This window comes from Pyxicephalus adspersus, chromosome 2 (genome assembly GCF_032062135.1).
Source record: "Pyxicephalus adspersus chromosome 2, UCB_Pads_2.0, whole genome shotgun sequence".
Classification (NCBI taxonomy): domain Eukaryota; kingdom Metazoa; phylum Chordata; class Amphibia; order Anura; family Pyxicephalidae; genus Pyxicephalus; species Pyxicephalus adspersus.
In genome coordinates, this window is record NC_092859.1 from 155,277,335 (window position 1) to 155,293,888 (window position 16,554).

Sequence of the window (16,554 nt, forward strand, 5' to 3'; positions counted from 1 at the left end):
TCTATTAGGGAAGAAAGGTAAGTGGGACAAGAGCTGTGGGGGGATTTGAAGGCAAAGCACAGGAGCTTGAATATGATTCGGAAATGAAAGCCAATGAAGAGAAATACAAAGAGAGGCAGCAGAAAAGAAGTGGTGGAAAGGCTGTGTATGGGGTAGGCAGGGATGTGGAAAGGATGGATGAGTCTGGCTGCAGCATTCATAATAGGTTGTAGAGGAGAGAGTCGGGTTAGTGGAATACCAGGGAGGAGGAGGTTACAGTAGTCCAGACGAGAGAAGATAAGAGCAGGACACCACTTGTCCTTTTCTGCAATAAAGCCCTGCTTCATCCCAAATTTTAAACTACCTGGACCTTTGTGGATAGTCATCTCTTAAACTGGAAATGCCAGCATTCATGCACTAGATGAAAGACTCAATGGCACCTATATTCTGAGACTTGACTGGAGCTTTGTATATCCTATAGCTTAAGGTCAACACAATTTAATGGACTGGGCTGGATGATAATATACATATTTGGTTATTTTGTCCAGTATGATTATCATATAGAAATATATGTCTGTTATCATTATCAGGTGTTCATGGTTTGCTGAGCAGATATCCATAGAAAAAAGAGAAACACCTTAGTGCAATAGTGTGTTGGTGTGCCATAGGGCTGCCACCCACCAGGGCCGGATTTGCATTTTTTTCTCTCTAGGCCAGCAAGCTTGGTGAGTATGGGAGGGTGGCCATGATGATATTGGAAAGTCTTTGGGGGGAGCCTCTAGCTATGTAGAGATAAACGCTGAAACCTTTAGATCTGTAATGGTAAACATGAAGCCGAACAAAGCACCAAATGTAAAGAAAGTGCCAGTGGGATTTCTGCCAATTCACTAACAGCTAAACATTGGACCTGCACTGTTTTTGGCAATGCACCATACCTCAATAAATTATATATTTTGCATGTTATGGTGTGCAACCCTGCAGCACACATCCCAAAAACATGCATTAGACCAGTGGTCGCCAACAAGATCCAGAGTCCGTGCATTTAGTGGTCCGTTGGTCCCGAAAAGGTTGGTGACGGCTGTATTAGACTAAAGCAGAACTTGCATTAACCTCCCTGGGGGTCTGATTATGTTCGTATATTTATGTCAAAAGCGGTACATTGTTTTGCGTGGCAATTTGTTGTTTAATATTTTAGGCCTGTAAGTGTTAGGAATAACTCCCGGTTATGTAAAGTTTGAAACACAAATCATAAATTATAATAGAATAAATAATTATAATTCATTTTATACATAAAATACACTTTTTTAAAACATTTATATTTTTTATATTTGTCCAAACCAGGGTACAATAACAGAATAAACTTTTGGATTTATTATTTGGGTTTATCACTGTGATCAATGTTTTCCCGCCAGGCCACGCCTCCCCGGCGTACTGACGCTTCACGCATCGATCGAGCCTGGGGATGTGATGCAAAAGCCGACCAGGGATCGCTGAGGACGTCGCTGGATTGAGAGGAGCAGGTAGGATTTTTTCAGGGTGAATTTTATAAAAGGGGGATCAGATTCTGTAAGGTGACAAGCATTCACCCCATCCACACTCAGAAATACCGTCAAAACGGTTAAAAAAAAAATTTGACCTTTAAAGGTGTAAACCCATCAAACCTTCCGAGTCCAGTAGCTCCGGCGCCATCCTGTCTTCCTTCCAGTGTGGACTGGACAGCAGGTGCCGCCATCTTCTTCTGAGTTCAGCTGACAGCACTGCGCAAGAATCGGACATTGCTCGTTCCTGAGCATCTGTGAGATCGAGACTATTTTTATCATTTACCATGAAAGTCATACTACGCATGCTCGAAAATGGCCACGCACAGGAGCAGCCTGCAGCAAACCAACACTGCAGCTTTCCTATAATTTTTTACCACCGTAGGTTAAAGCGTACCTAAACTCAGAATTTTCATTTTACATAAAAGGGTAGACAACCCTAAAATTAAAAACTCTGTTTTTTTTTTTTTTTTAAAAGGGTGCAGCAGCGCTCCCTAATTCTTGATCGCCTTGGCAATGGAGAATGTATGGAAGCGCAAATGGATACCTACGTCACGCATCCCGGGAGGCGCTTGGGTGCCCTTTCATCATAAAGGGGGAGGAAAGCCGATCTCGCACATGTGCAGTGAGATCGGCAAGTTTTTTTCCTCAACTACGTCTCCCAATCTCTTGCGCCTGGGTAGGGTGATGTGGGAAGAAGAACCAGGAGGATGAGGAAAATATCTCGGCACCCCGAGCGCCGACATGACGATGGATAACGGGACGACGCAATGGAATACACCTCCAGACGGACTGCCCGCGCTCCTGGAATGAAGGTAGGTGGATTTTTTTTGTTTTGGTCATTTTTGAGTTTAGTTCCTCTTTTACCGCTCATTTATATCATGTAAAATGTGGTGATAAGTCCGCTTTAATGACTATGGTGGGAATATTGTGAGCCCTCTCGCAGGGCATGACTATGGACTTTGTACAGCGCTGTGTAATATGTGGGCGCTATATCAACCAATAATATAATATTAAATATTATATATTTATGTATTTTATTATTTCTGTCACACTGGACCTGAGTTTCTGTCATCCTGTCAGCTTTCCCTCAGCCCTGTCATTGTTCTTCACACTGAGGAACATCTGAGGGCGGGAAATGAATTTGGCGCCTTTCGTCTTTAGGTGACGTCTTGGGTCACATGACCACGGCCACAAAAGGAGCGGGAGGCGGCGCTGCCGGGCTTATTTGGCGCCTGAGAGTGAGAGGAGGAAGGAGAGAGCTGGAGATTCGGGTCCAGGCGGGAAAATAAAAGTCTCATCGTTACTTAACACACACAGATCGCTTCGTCACCGCCATCATGTTTGAGGCCAGACTGGTGCAGGGCTCTATCCTGAAAAAGGTGCTGGAGGCCATGAAGGATCTGATCGATGAGGCGTGCTGGGACATCACCTCCAGCGGCATCAGCCTGCAGAGCATGGACTCGTCCCACGTCTCCCTGGTGCAGCTCACTCTCCGTTCCGATGGCTTCGACACTTACCGCTGTGACAGGAATCAGTCCATTGGCGTAAAGATGAGCAGGTGAGGCTTTGTGATCGGTAGGCCCGGCCTGCTGCTGCTTCTTCTCTGGGCTTTTGTTGGCCATTAGATAAATTCTTTATTGGGCTGATGTAACGTATGGCATTCATTGTGGAACTACACTAACCAGCATTCCCTGTGTTCAGTCAGGCTGACAGGAAGGTGGTCACGTGTCTGTCATATTGCGCCGCGGGTTGTCCATGGTTACCTAACTTGCCCCGGCTTGTCTCGCGCGCGCGGGGTTTTTTTTTTTTCAACTTTGACTTCTCTGCGCGCGCTGGTGACTTCACCAATCCCACGCCAACAAAAAGCAGCTGTCAGCGCGGGAAATCGCAAATGGGAGGGGCTTGTGTTTGTGTAGCTCGTGGCTGAGCAGTGTTAGTAAAATGTATGACCGATCATTTCGCCATCTGCTTGTTGTACATTGATGTATTGTTTCCTCTTACAGTATGTCCAAAATCCTGAAGTGTGCTGCAAGTGAAGATATCATTACATTAAGAGCAGAAGACAATGCAGACACAGTCACCATGGTGTTTGAGTCACCTAGTAAGTCATATATGTGATAACAGGATTACTGATTATATGTACATTCAAATCATTGTTCAATTACATGATTTATAATCCTATGCTATAATTCACTATATACTTCTGAGCCTGTAGTATTACTTATTTTTATATAGCGCCAACATTACACAGCACTGTACAAAGCCCATAGTCATGTCACTAGTTGTCCCTCAAAGGAGCTCACAATCTATTGTCCCTACCATAGTCATATGCCATTTATACAGTCTAAGGTCAATTTAAGTGAGAAGCCAATTAACGTAGTTAACTGCATGTTTTTGGATGTGGGAGGAAATCCACACACGGGGAGAACCTGCATACTCCATGCAGATAGTGTCCTGGCTGAAATTCAAACCTGAGACCTAGTGCTGCAAAGGCCGTAGTGCCACTGTGCTGTGTATCCCTTGTGTACTTGGTCTGTATGGGATGTGGAAGGCTCCCTTAAGCTGGTCACAGCACCTAGCGTTTAGTAAGCACCTGCCTGTTACCAGGTGATTACTAAACGGTTGGGTCCCCAGCAGCCTACAGCTTTTTCCCACCCAGTTTAAAAAAAAATTTCTGTGGAGAATACCATGTTCTTACTGTTCACACCAGTGCAGGGGTAACATGCTTAGGGGGCATGACATTTGTATGTAATGGCATCCTGTTGCACATTTTTGGTACCTTTGCAAAGCAAAACTGTCAAAAATAGTGCATACGCGGAGGTAGTGGTTGCTGGTGATCCATTTATGTGAATGGGCAGCCTAGCAAGGTGCTTTGTTTCTGCAGCCCATATGAGTAAACTGGAGCCCCAGTTTTTTTTATAATGCCCTATTACACTTCAAAGTTCTTGCCCTTTCATGCGGTATCTCTGTCCTTGATCTCCGTACAGCACCAGAAGACATGTTAGGGCAGAATTACCATGTTATTTCTTTAGACACAGGTAGTCCCCAGATTACATACAAGATAGGTTTATGTAGGTTTGTTAAGTTAAATTTGTGTGTATTATTTTGATAAATGCAATTAGGACAGATGATTGTCTCAACATATTAGGCAGTGTGGTGTTGGATACGCTATAAAATCCTCACTGTGAGTTAATCACAAAGAAAATCAGAAAAAAACTTTATGGAGCCTAGACATTCATTAACTTCTGGAGCAAGCTGTGCATTGATATGCAAGAAGAAACAACTGCAAAGTTTGTCTAGGTCATTTAAGAGTTACAAAATGTTGCAGATCTCCTAAGATCACCCACAACCTCTGTGTTTAGCAAAGATTTCTTCTGCAAGTCATGTGAACTGCCCCCCTCCCATCCAGCCTCTGTCCTGCATACTAGCGAGCGGGGAAGCCTTGTTTGTATCTAGAAGTCATCTGTATTTTAGATGTTCTTGAGTCAGGGACTAACCTATACCAGCCTTGCATGAGCTTCATCTTGTAGGCTTTGCCCAAAGTATTCTGAAGTGACAGTCACTTGTGTGTCACTTCTGGATGAATAGTTCTGGCTTACCTGGAGGCGGTCAGAGTGCTACTTTAGGGGCGTGGAGTAGTGTGCTCCTGTCACTTAATTGCAAAAAATCCTCCACTGAAGTGTGCAGTGATTTGCTTTCAGGACTGTTCTGCTAACAGCCTCTCCCATGGCAGTATTACCCAAGAACTTTTAGATCAGGTTCACTTTAAACTTTATCTGAGAAATGAATTGCCCTGTCTGCTATACGTGATGGCAGAGCGAACTTTATGAAAATGAATGGCAATGGCGGCTGTCATTTCCATTCTCACTGTTCTCTTAATCTCGCTTCTCTAGATCAAGAAAAAGTTTCTGATTATGAAATGAAGCTGATGGATTTAGATGTTGAGCAGTTGGGAATCCCGGTAAGTTTGTCTTGACTTTAAGTTGTTGGGTTTCACATACTTTTCTTTCTCTATTGTGCAGCTAATTAATGCTGACTTTTTTTCTTACAGGAACAAGAATACAGCTGTGTCATTAAGATGCCGTCTGGAGAGTTTGCTCGTATCTGCAGAGATCTCAGCCAGATCGGTGATGCAGTTGTAATCTCTTGTGCAAAGGATGGAGTGAAATTCTCTGCAAGTGGAGAGCTGGGAACAGGGAATGTTAAACTATCACAGACTTCAAATGTTGACAAAGAGGAAGAAGCTGTAAGTGATTTATTAATGTTTATTGCTCTGACTTGAGGTGACTGTGTCTGCCTTAATTAAAATACTACGTTGTCGCTTCCCAACTCCATTACATTGCTTTTTGGTGCAGAAAGTTTAGTTTCTGCAAAATTCTTTCTGCAAGTCTGGCTGTTTCAAGTCAGTGCAATTTGCATAAGATTTTCATGCGATTTGCATAACTCAAAACATTTTGCATCCAACTGACTAAATGCTTCTTCCTTGCCCATAGTGCTAATAATGTCTTTTGCCACTTTTAATTTGCTAACTACAAACATGCAGACGGGCCCCAATGTCAGGACAGTGAAAGCATAGACTTCAGCTCTGCATACAGTCCGTCCACATTTGGATAGAAATGCTAGATATCGCCTAACTTGTCTGGCTGATGGTTTATCAAAACAGTGCAGATTACTTTTATTACTTTTGTAAATTGGTTAGATTTATTTTCATTGAATACATAAACTAAATTTAATGTTAAGTCCAGTTCAGATTTCTATTGTAAAATCTCTTCTATTCACTTCTATGGAAACAAGTGTGCATGTGTACAGCTGAACTAGGGAGGATTGCTGCCATCTAGTGGTCAAGTGGGGAAATTGCAGTACAACATTTTCACATTCAGTAAAAAAGTCAGCATGTGTTTATTGTATGCAACATCATTTGTATTATTTGTATATCAGACTTGCACTTTATTCTGTAACCAGGTTATAACCAATGTGTTCATTTTCTACAGGTTACAATAGAAATGAATGAGCCAGTCCAGCTAACGTTTGCTTTGCGATACCTGAACTTCTTCACCAAAGCAACACCCCTGTCTCCATCAGTGACACTCAGCATGTCAGCAGATATCCCCCTAGGTGCGTAGATTTTTTTTTTAAGGTTTGGTCAGCCTTAACAATATGATTATTGTTCCGATTGTGTATTAAGATTTTGCAAGTGACAGCTGCATTCAGCTATTAATGCTAATCTTGTAATTTAACTGAAATCAGACGCAACCTGATTGGTTGATGCATATGGTCATTGTTTTTAGGTTTTGTGTCTTAATGGCTGGATTTTAAAATTTTTTTTTTTTTTGCAGTGGGGGAATACAAAATTGCAGATATGGGTCATGTGAAATACTATCTGGCTCCAAAGATCGAGGATGAAGAAGCTTCCTAAATTTGTATAGTTTTTATATATTTGCCATTTGAACATCACAGCTTATCACAACTGCCTTGTAATGACCCTAGCTGGAGTTAACAAACTGGCTGTGCTAGGCATGTCTGTAGATATTTCTGTAAATACTCAACAATCTTTGTAAAACCTGCCATATGAAGTCAATAAATCTTTGTAATAATGATTGGTCTTTGTGTGGAATTACTGATTATAATCCTTACAGACTGAGGAATACATTAATAATTTTTTTTCTCAGCAAATAGCCATTAGGGGGTACTTTTACAATAAGGGTTTGGGTTGGTGATGGATTTTTTCTGCATATTTTTAGGTGTCACCCTTGTTCATATTGTAAGCTTAATATGGAAAAATCTGGGCTGTGTGTGAAATATTTTATACACATGGCACCACACTGACAGCTCATCCATCAAGGGCTGTTGGATGCTTATTGGGGAAACATTTACTGGAGCATTACATGTTAAATGTCCTGTCAGAAGTAGATGACTTTCACTTCCTGGATTTTGGTATAATGGGTGCCTGCTTAATACATTCATAAAACTAAATTTGTAACATTAAAATATGTTCAGAACAATGCTATATACAAGGACATCAAGTATTTTAGTCAATTTGGAATCCATATTTGTTTTTTGTGTTTTTGGTCTAGTGGAAATACTGGCCTAATTTAAGAGTATTTGGGGTGATCTATGATACTTTCAAAAATCAAATATTGTAAACAATAGGACACAATTTATCTTCTGCATCTGCGGAAGGCTTGAAGTGATAAACTGAGTATAAAAATGTAAAGCTGGTCATAGACTATGAAGCAAGCTATTTACATACAAACGTATGATTTTCTGGGAGTTGGGCTGCTTCACAGCCCCAACCAGCAATGATCTTACTCCAGATAAAATAGCTGCAAGGCCAGTGGAGTAGAAATCTGTTACCAATTGCTCTACTTATTGAGTAACCTTGCTTTGTATATGGGAAGTAGTGTGAATGATTTGTTTACTGGGCTTACTATGTGAAGAAATGTGTTTTGCGATTCTTACCAATATTATATACTAGGCAGCTGTGCAGAGCAATATCAATGAAATTGGATCTGTACTGACTGGTATTAGGGCGTTGCTTATTTTAATAAAAGCTAATAACAGACCTTACAGCATGTAAAGAGCAAAGCAATTGAGCCAGAGGGGTGTGAAACTAACAAACCATTTTCTCAAGTTTTGTTCCCTTTTAAAAAAGAGATTGTCATATGACTCTAGTATTTTATTTTTCCCTTCATTAACTTGGCAGAGAAATCGGGTAAACTAATTTATTTTGATAACGTAATCTCGGCAGTAATTGTTAGCAGACATTCCTGCATCAACCAATACTTAAATGTGCAGATCATCTTCTGTATCATTGGGACAAACCAGCCTTGAGAGGTCAAATAATATTTCAGTGGGAGACCTGACATCGGCATTCAAGAAATGTGCCTGCCTAAAATTTTTGAAAATTGAGGCCCCAGTGGCCAAGGGAGAAATTGAGTTTCTGAGAAAACCAGGATATGTATATACTTTTCTATTTAACCACAAAATTAATATTTACATATGTTTATTAACTTGGATGCAATAACTTCATGTGTAAAAAATTGATGATGCACCGCTACCCCTGAGGAAGCCTAGTAGGGCGAAATGCGTTGGGTACAACAGTCAACATGAACATTTATCCTGTCACACTCGGTGTCACTTTTAAGTAAAAAAAAAAACAAAACAAAAAAAAAACACCTTGCTCTGTTATCTTTCCGTTGCCCTTCTTGATCTCCAGCCGGTGTATACAGTGACGGTCTCTGGGGTTTCCCTGTGACGTCGGTGCAGGTGGGAGGATCGTTGGGAAATTCAAATTATTTTGTATTTGTAATACAAAATAGCTGTATTGAGTCCAATACAAAGAAATATTCATATATATAATTATATATGCTACTGTACGGTTACATTACATCTTTAAATATTTTTTTAAAGAGATTTTTGTTTTATTTAATGTTTATTAAATGTTGGTGAGTTATGCCTAGAAATTATAGCCTACAATGAAAAATAAATTTCCATGCAAAAAACTGTACCTCTTTTTGCATACAAATTTAGATGCAATTAGACCGCTGGGCGTGTTAAACTACTAATGGAACTAGTTTGCTCACCTGCAGAAGTGGAAGGGTCATAGCAATGCAATCAGTACAGGTTTACCATTTCTGATATTCTTGCACTATGTTGGTTAGATTAAAAAAAAAAAAAACAGCCACAAAACTTGTGGGTCTGAAAGCCTCAATAGATCTATCTGTTCTGATCGATCTGATGAAGCCAATTTAGGTGAAACGTGTTGGGTAGAGACTTGTTATATCATTTTGGTAACTTACAAAATTGTAAAAACACAATCCCCATCTGCATGTAAATCACCAGCATTTCTAGAGATGATTTCAAATTATATGCTTTTTTACAATTGTTTCATGTTTTTGTATTTTATATTTATTTATTACATTTATAATTAAAGTAATTGTGTTTTTTAACTGCACTGTATCTTTGTGCCTACAAAAAGCCTCCTTTCTCTATCTCTTCCTTTATCATATAGTTTACCTATACAGAAATATGAGGCTTGGCACTTAACCAGGACTACCTTGGACAATACATTGCATACTTGATCCTCCTCACCTGGTACATTGCTTATTTTAGGAATCCGGTGAGGCTAGTGATTCTTTGAAGCTACTGGCACTATAATAAGTTGTCCCAGCACTCTCACAGAGTTGCAATGTACAAAATATCTCTTCCTCGACTCCAGAAACCAACCCTTCCAGAGTTGTCTTATTTCTTGAACCCAATGGTTCCTCCTGACTAATAGGGAAGAGGATAACTAAAGAATTACTCTCTCTAATGGTAAATTAATTATATCGCTATTAAATTAATAGTGATCAGCAATTCAGTTATTGCTAAATTTATGCTGCATTAAAAAAAAAAGTACACCAGGAACACTCAAGTTGTTTTGGAGGTGCTCTGATCTATTGTGCAGCCATCACAATTCGTCCCAGATCCCTACACTTTATCATTTGTCCAGCACATTACTCGGAGAACTATATAAAGAGGAGGAACAAAGGAATGAGGTTCATGTTCAGAAATGTTAAGTGAAAAACTTAATTATGTATTGATACATATTGTGGTTTCACACATAATGATACATTGATCATAGAACATATCCAGTGGTCTATTCACTGGACTGGAGTATATCTGCTAGACACAACACTTCTAACGAATTTGTCTTAAGCTGCGTACACACTTGCAATTTTTGTCGTTGGAAAGGATCTTTCACGATCCTTTCCAACGACAAGGGACTGCACAATGCATGAACGATGCTGTACATACAGCACCGTTCATGCTCTATGGAGAGGGGAGGGGGAGGGGGAGAGTGACGAAGCGGCACCCTGCTGCGCGCTCTCCCCTTCCCTTTCGCTAGGATCGGTTGTCGTCCATCGTCCGTGGATCCGGCAGATTTTCGCCCGATATTTGGCCGATGACGATTATCGGGCGATTAAAATCTGCCGTGTGTGCGTAGCTTTAGTCTTTAGGCAATCCTGATGCGTTTTGCCCCAGTTAGCTTCTTCAGGGGGTTATTAATGTAAGGACTATACGGTCTGTGCATAAATTCAAAAGGAGAACAGAATAAAATATACAACAAATCTTGCAAAATAGTCATTGTTGCAAATAAGCAAATAGCTTTTTACTAATCTTCTGTGTTAATTCTATAAGCTCCTAATGGATACATACCAGTCGGATATGTCTGAGAACTGACAATATTCATCTGCTGTATGCTATTCACTTCACCTGTCGGTGAATTATGGCTCTATTCACACCTTTTCATCTGTATGTGTTGTGGTAATATGAATTATGTCACACGTTGATGGTTAAAGCAGAAGCCTATTCACATCAATGAGATGACAATGCAGCAAAACAATCAGGTCTTATGCTGCAGAGGGAACAGGCAATGACAGTTCTGCAATAAAATAAACTTACCTGGCTGATCACATGTTTTTTTATACAATCACCTGGCCTTGCAGGCACTGCCTCTGTCACCTGGTCTTTTTCTGGGTTCCAGATCTTTGGCCTTTTTGATTGGCAGGGCTGGGATGAAGTCATCAGAGATCTCTGCAATAACATTCAGACATTGCATGACGACACAGCTCTGACTATCATTCCTCTGTTACAGTGAGTGCTGCCACTGAACTCTGGGTGCTTCTGTGCATAGGGTAATGTATTCCCTATAGAGATCAGCTCTGTAGGACTGGCTCAGGATTCTGTGTCCTGGATGTTTGATTGGGTTGCCTTCTGGACCAGCTATGTCCATAGGGTTTTATATTTGGGAAATATTGATTTCCCTAGTGGTTGCAATTGAAGGACTTGTCTTTTTTCAACCTGACCTGTTCTTTTTTTTTTTTTGTTTTTTTTTTTGATCCCTCTAACCCTCCCACCCCGTCCATAAGTTATGCTTCGTAAACCTTTTTGAGGTGCTTCAATTTTTTTTTTTTTTTTTAGTTTTTTTGTGTTTTGATTTTTTTGTTGGGAACTTGTTCCCATTTATCCCACTAACCCTCCTGTCCCATCCATAAATTATGAAAAAAAAAACAAATTTAGGGGCTTAAAATATTTAGGAAGCCCCAGTCAGCATATATTTACCATTACCAAATATCTATCATTACCTAAATTGTGTGATTTTGGTAATGAGCTTATAAATGCTTAGTCCTAGACCTGCACGGGACAGAAATCTCAGGAGCTTCTTGAATGCTCTGCGTAGAGCTGGTGCCACTAGTTTTCTTATGAAACGTAGGCACGTGGGAATCAGTCTCAAGTAAATGGAACACATGGTGCCAAATCGTGAGTCAAAGTCCAAAGGTTGTGAAACTGAAAGATCTGTCAATGGAATGAAAAGCAAATTCTCAGCAGAAATGAAAGCTTGTTGTCATGTTGTCATAGCAACATGTGTATGATGCTATAATGTCTTGACTGTGATTGGTCACCTCATAGCATCACTGAGTCCAGAGAAAGCTTGTGCTCTGATGATGTCACTGGGTTCCTGCTTCACTGTGATTGGTTGCCTGAAAGCATCACTGAGTCCAGAGAAAGCTTGTGCTCTGATGATGTCATACCAACATGTGTTTGCTGCTATAGGCAGGCTGATTCATCAAGCAAAATCAGAAGCTCGCTCGCGCATTCCTATTCGCGATCCAAAATCAAAAGCTTCCGATCGATTTATCAACTAAATTTCAGGCGCTGGCGTATTCGTGCGGAAGTTATTAACCGAAATGATCTTGCTGCTGAAGACGCGCATCCCCGGCAGTTTGACACTAGCGAGCTTGCATTAAAAGTCACTATAAAATGCATTAAAATAAATCTTTCTACACACATCTTTCACTTTGACCTAAATAAAAATGTTTGGACTGTTCAAATATTTTAGACATTTATATTAGTAGAGAATTAAGCATATTTTTACATGACCTAATATTTTCAGGTTTAGAAGGAGTTAACTGATTTCAGCTCTTTACATAGGCGCCTATCTAAACGCTTATGATGCCAGACCCGGTGATCCGCCTGGAAGAAATTCCAGCGGGCAAAACCTCGCTTTTGCCAGCGATCTAGATTTTTTTAAAGAACTTGTGTGTGTCCAAAGCACACAGGCAAGTTCTTGCTTGCTTTTGTAGATATATATGTATATATACATGTATGTATGTGTGTGTGTATGTATGTGTGTATATTCACATATATATTTATATACATCATTAATTGGAAATATTTTATTAAAAAATCTTTTACTCCTTTTTTTGTTTTTTCTTAGCTGTTTACTGGTGTACAAAAGGATCCATAAATTATTATGGAATGTCAAACTGTCAAAAAACCAAACCAAATTTCAGGTACTGCGCACGCCCAGTTGCATGTTAATTTTCAACACCTGTGCGCATAATGATGACGATATATAAGGGTGTTGTCTAACTTTATATTTTCCTATATTTTTTTTTGGTCAAGGAGGGGCTGTTTTGTTTGTTAGCCCAATGTATGTTACTACATTTGATATTTTGCTTACCATTTAGCACAATAGCTGCTTTTATTTTTTGTACTTTGAATGTTTTATTGTCTATTTTGCTATTAAAAAGTCAATCTCAATGTTAATGCTATGTTATTGTGTTTGTGACCATATTGTTTCATTTCAATATTATGTCTATATTACCACCTTTAAATGTTTGTCCTGCATAAATATTGTCTGATCCAGCTTTCCACCCTTGATAGGTCAAAATACCATATTGGTTTGGTGAATATTTTTGGAATGCAATTATTTTGGGGCCACGTTAGAAATAATTACCGTATTTTCCGGCGTATAGGACGACCTTTTAACCCCAAAAAAAACTGTGTCAAAGTCGGGGGTCGTCTTATACGCCGGGTACTTACCAATCCCCTGAACGGGGAGAAGATCCGAGCTCGGGTTACCAAGAGTCAGCCGTCAGAGAGCTTCGGGAACGGTGTGAGCCATGCGGTATAGATTTCTATGCGTGTTATAGAATATTGTGATTTAAAAAACAGCCACTAGGTGGAGCTGTGTGACTACTTTACATAGAAGGGTAGACAATTCTATTATTTAAAGTAAAAATTTTCTTTGTTACTGTTTTTTTTTTTTAAGTGCAACAAACTCTATATTTTAACTGGAAAAGCTGGGGGTCGTCTTATACGCCCAGTCGTCTTATACGCCGGAAAATATGGTAGGCTTTATATGTGTGGGGTTACATGTGTATTTTTTTGGTTGATTTTGGTCATGTAAATTTAGTGTTTCCTGTGTGTCCTCTATATTTTAATGCAAAAAGTGATCCTTTTTTTTGGCAAAGAAATTTTTGTTTATATTGTGGGCCTGTAATTCATAGGATTAACTCCCAGGTATGATAATTATATTTATTATATTAAAATCATAATTTATAATATAATTCATAATTATAAATAATAATTTTAAAAAATAATGAAATAATAGACAACAATGTAATCCTAAAATAAAATATAAAATTAAAAGTGTACTTTTATTTTTATTTCAAGTTGTGTGGTGTTTTTGTAATCATTACATTGTAATCTGCTTTTACATTTCCCACCCGGACACACCCCCAATACATGCGGGATGTCCCGCCCACGTCACTCCGACACTGGAGCTGCTGCTCATCATCTCCAGAGAGATGCAAAGCACAGTGCAGGACTTCTGCATTGTGCTTCACATCTCAGTGCAGATGCGGGCAGCAAAAGCAAGTTTTGGGGTGTGGTCATTCCCAGGAATTTGCTATTGCTGCTCGCATCTGCAGGGAGATGTGAAGCACAATGCAGAAGTCCTGCATTGTGCTTGGCATCTCAATGCTGATGCAAGCAGCGGTGTGGCCAAGACCCGGGTGGTATTTAAAAGCACATTACTCAGTAATCTTCTTTAAAATTTCCTGCCCGCCCACCCACGTCCCCCGACGGAGCGGCGCCCCTGCATAACAGCGGGACCATCCGATCGCCGCTGGAGCATGGGCCAAAAGTAAGGGAGGCTTCTAAATTTAGCCTGAGTGGGACTCGGGATTACCGCTTTTTGCATGTAAAAGCCACCTCGAGTCACACTCGGGATTACCGCTGGGGGGGGGGGGTTAATGTGACCTTTTAGTAAATAGGTTTATTTTGAAAGTTTTTGTCCAAATGTTGTATCTTTTTTTGTGGGGTTTGTTTTTGTCATCTCCTTTACCTTTGTCCCAGGACCTCCAAAAAAAATTCTATTATGCTTGTTTTTATGCAGTTCCCTTCTATGATTTGTTTGACTGGCTAAAAACAGCACAATTGGTTTGTTAAAACTCAGTGTGATGTAACCACTATGTACGTGTGAACTGTTCTATTAGTAGAAAAAATTTCCAGAGGAGGATCCTCATTCCGGTAAGTTTTTCTTTTTAGGTGTATATTTGTTTCATGTGCACTCATGTATGTACATACATGTATATATATCTGTTTTTATGCATTTATGCGTGTACATAATATATTATAGGAAGAAATAGTCAGAAACAGGCAGTGAGGAATTTTTAGGCCATATTGCTTAACATGATTCAAATTCAAAAGATAGCCTATTTCTTCCTATGATTTCTGCCATGGGCTTGGCTCCAAGTACCAGTAAAATATCATGGATGATATTTCTTCTGGTTAAAGGAGGAAACCTCGCTGTGTGCTACCATTACCAATCTGAGGTAAGTCAAAAAATAGTTGGGCAAGGTCTAACATGCAATTCAAACTGAATAAACACCCTGAAAGGCTTGAAAAGCAAGAACTTATGTTTGGCTCAAAGTGTACAAACCAGCATGATAGTCCATAATCCCAAAAAGAAACATAACAAAAATTAAGTATAAAAAGCATATAAATGTGAAATAATATGTACGTACATTTGCACAAAAAAAAAGCGGTTACATGTGGGTAATAATACATACAGTAGACGTATGTGCGAATGCGTGGCGTATGCATGTATTTCAGTAGGCGTAATTTCGAACCTTCTCTGCCTTAATTTGTGGACTAAGCCAGCCTACGGTTCCCAGGGTTTTTATGAAGGTCATCAATGCCATTGTGGACCTTGTCCCACTATATATTCACTTCCCTTAAACAGCTGAGGAGTAGAGGAAGGTAAAGGTGTATTTCTTCAGGCAAGCAGAATTTCCTAATATTTTGTGGGACATCGATGACATCCATGTTGCTATTCAGGCCCCTAAACTTCAGGAAATCTCCTTTTTCGCAACCGTAAGGTATATCATTCACTGGATGTACAAATTGTCTGTGATGACAACAGTAGAATCATGAGTGCACACACAGGTTTCCCAGGATCATGCCATGATGTCTATATCCTGCATCAGACAGCCCTGTACCAGAAATTCATTTCTGCAGAAATGCCTGAGGGCTGGGTAATAAGTAATGTATAATGTCGTTACTGTAATACAACTGACAATAGTAAAATCCCAATGACACTTATTATGTTGCTATGTCCCTTTGCATTGTCAGAATGCCAGGCTATTACCTATATTGTGTATATGTCATATTTTGTGCTAACATCTAATTTAGCAAATAGTTTATAAATATTGTACAATATTGGGAGTGTGGGGGAAGAACTAACTTTCAGATATTCCCGGAAGCCCTAGCATAATTACTATTTTCACTTCTCACAGTACTTCAGTGTGGTAGTCAGTAGTTGACAATGTCTGACTGAAAAGCACAACCTTTAGCAACCCTTGTAAAGAAAACTCTGCATTTACATTTAATGTACAGCGCTGTGTAATATGTTGGCGCTATATAAATCCTGTTTATTAATAATAATAATAATAATAATAATAATAATAATAATAATTTACAGAACAATCACTATATCAAGAAGTAACATGTGTTATATTTGTCTTTTTACAGCTGACAAAGGGTACGGGCAGCTTCCATGGCTTATGGCTTTTTGTTTTAATTTTAAATTTTTTTTATTTTGTTGGGAACTTGTTCCTATTTATCCCTCTAACCCTCCTGCACCCTCCATTAACAGAAAATACAGAAAAAAGTTTTTTTTGTGTTTTGATTTTTTGGGGAATTA

General features: G+C 39.5%; 1 protein-coding gene across 1 annotated transcript; it reads left to right on the top strand.

The window, feature by feature from the left end:
• The first annotated feature begins 2,739 nt into the window (after positions 1–2,739).
• Positions 2,740–7,117, top strand: PCNA (proliferating cell nuclear antigen). The gene is made up of 6 exons (XM_072402835.1): positions 2,740–3,078; positions 3,524–3,621; positions 5,414–5,481; positions 5,572–5,766; positions 6,512–6,635; positions 6,857–7,117. The coding sequence occupies exons 1-6, from the start codon at positions 2,858–2,860 to the stop codon at positions 6,934–6,936; spliced, it is 786 nt and encodes a 261-aa protein (XP_072258936.1). The 5' UTR covers positions 2,740–2,857; the 3' UTR covers positions 6,937–7,117.
• Positions 7,118–16,554: the final 9,437 nt, after the last annotated feature.

Excerpts from the sequence above, each read along its gene's own strand:
- PCNA (XM_072402835.1), top strand. The coding sequence starts at position 2,858 with ATGTTTGAGGCCAGACTGGTGCAGGGCTCTATCCTGAAAAAGGTGCTG. Across the intron at positions 5,482-5,571 it reads TTGAGCAGTTGGGAATCCCG|GAACAAGAATACAGCTGTGT; the intron begins GTAAGTTTGTCT and ends TTTTTCTTACAG. Across the intron at positions 6,636-6,856 it reads GTCAGCAGATATCCCCCTAG|TGGGGGAATACAAAATTGCA; the intron begins GTGCGTAGATTT and ends TTTTTTTTGCAG.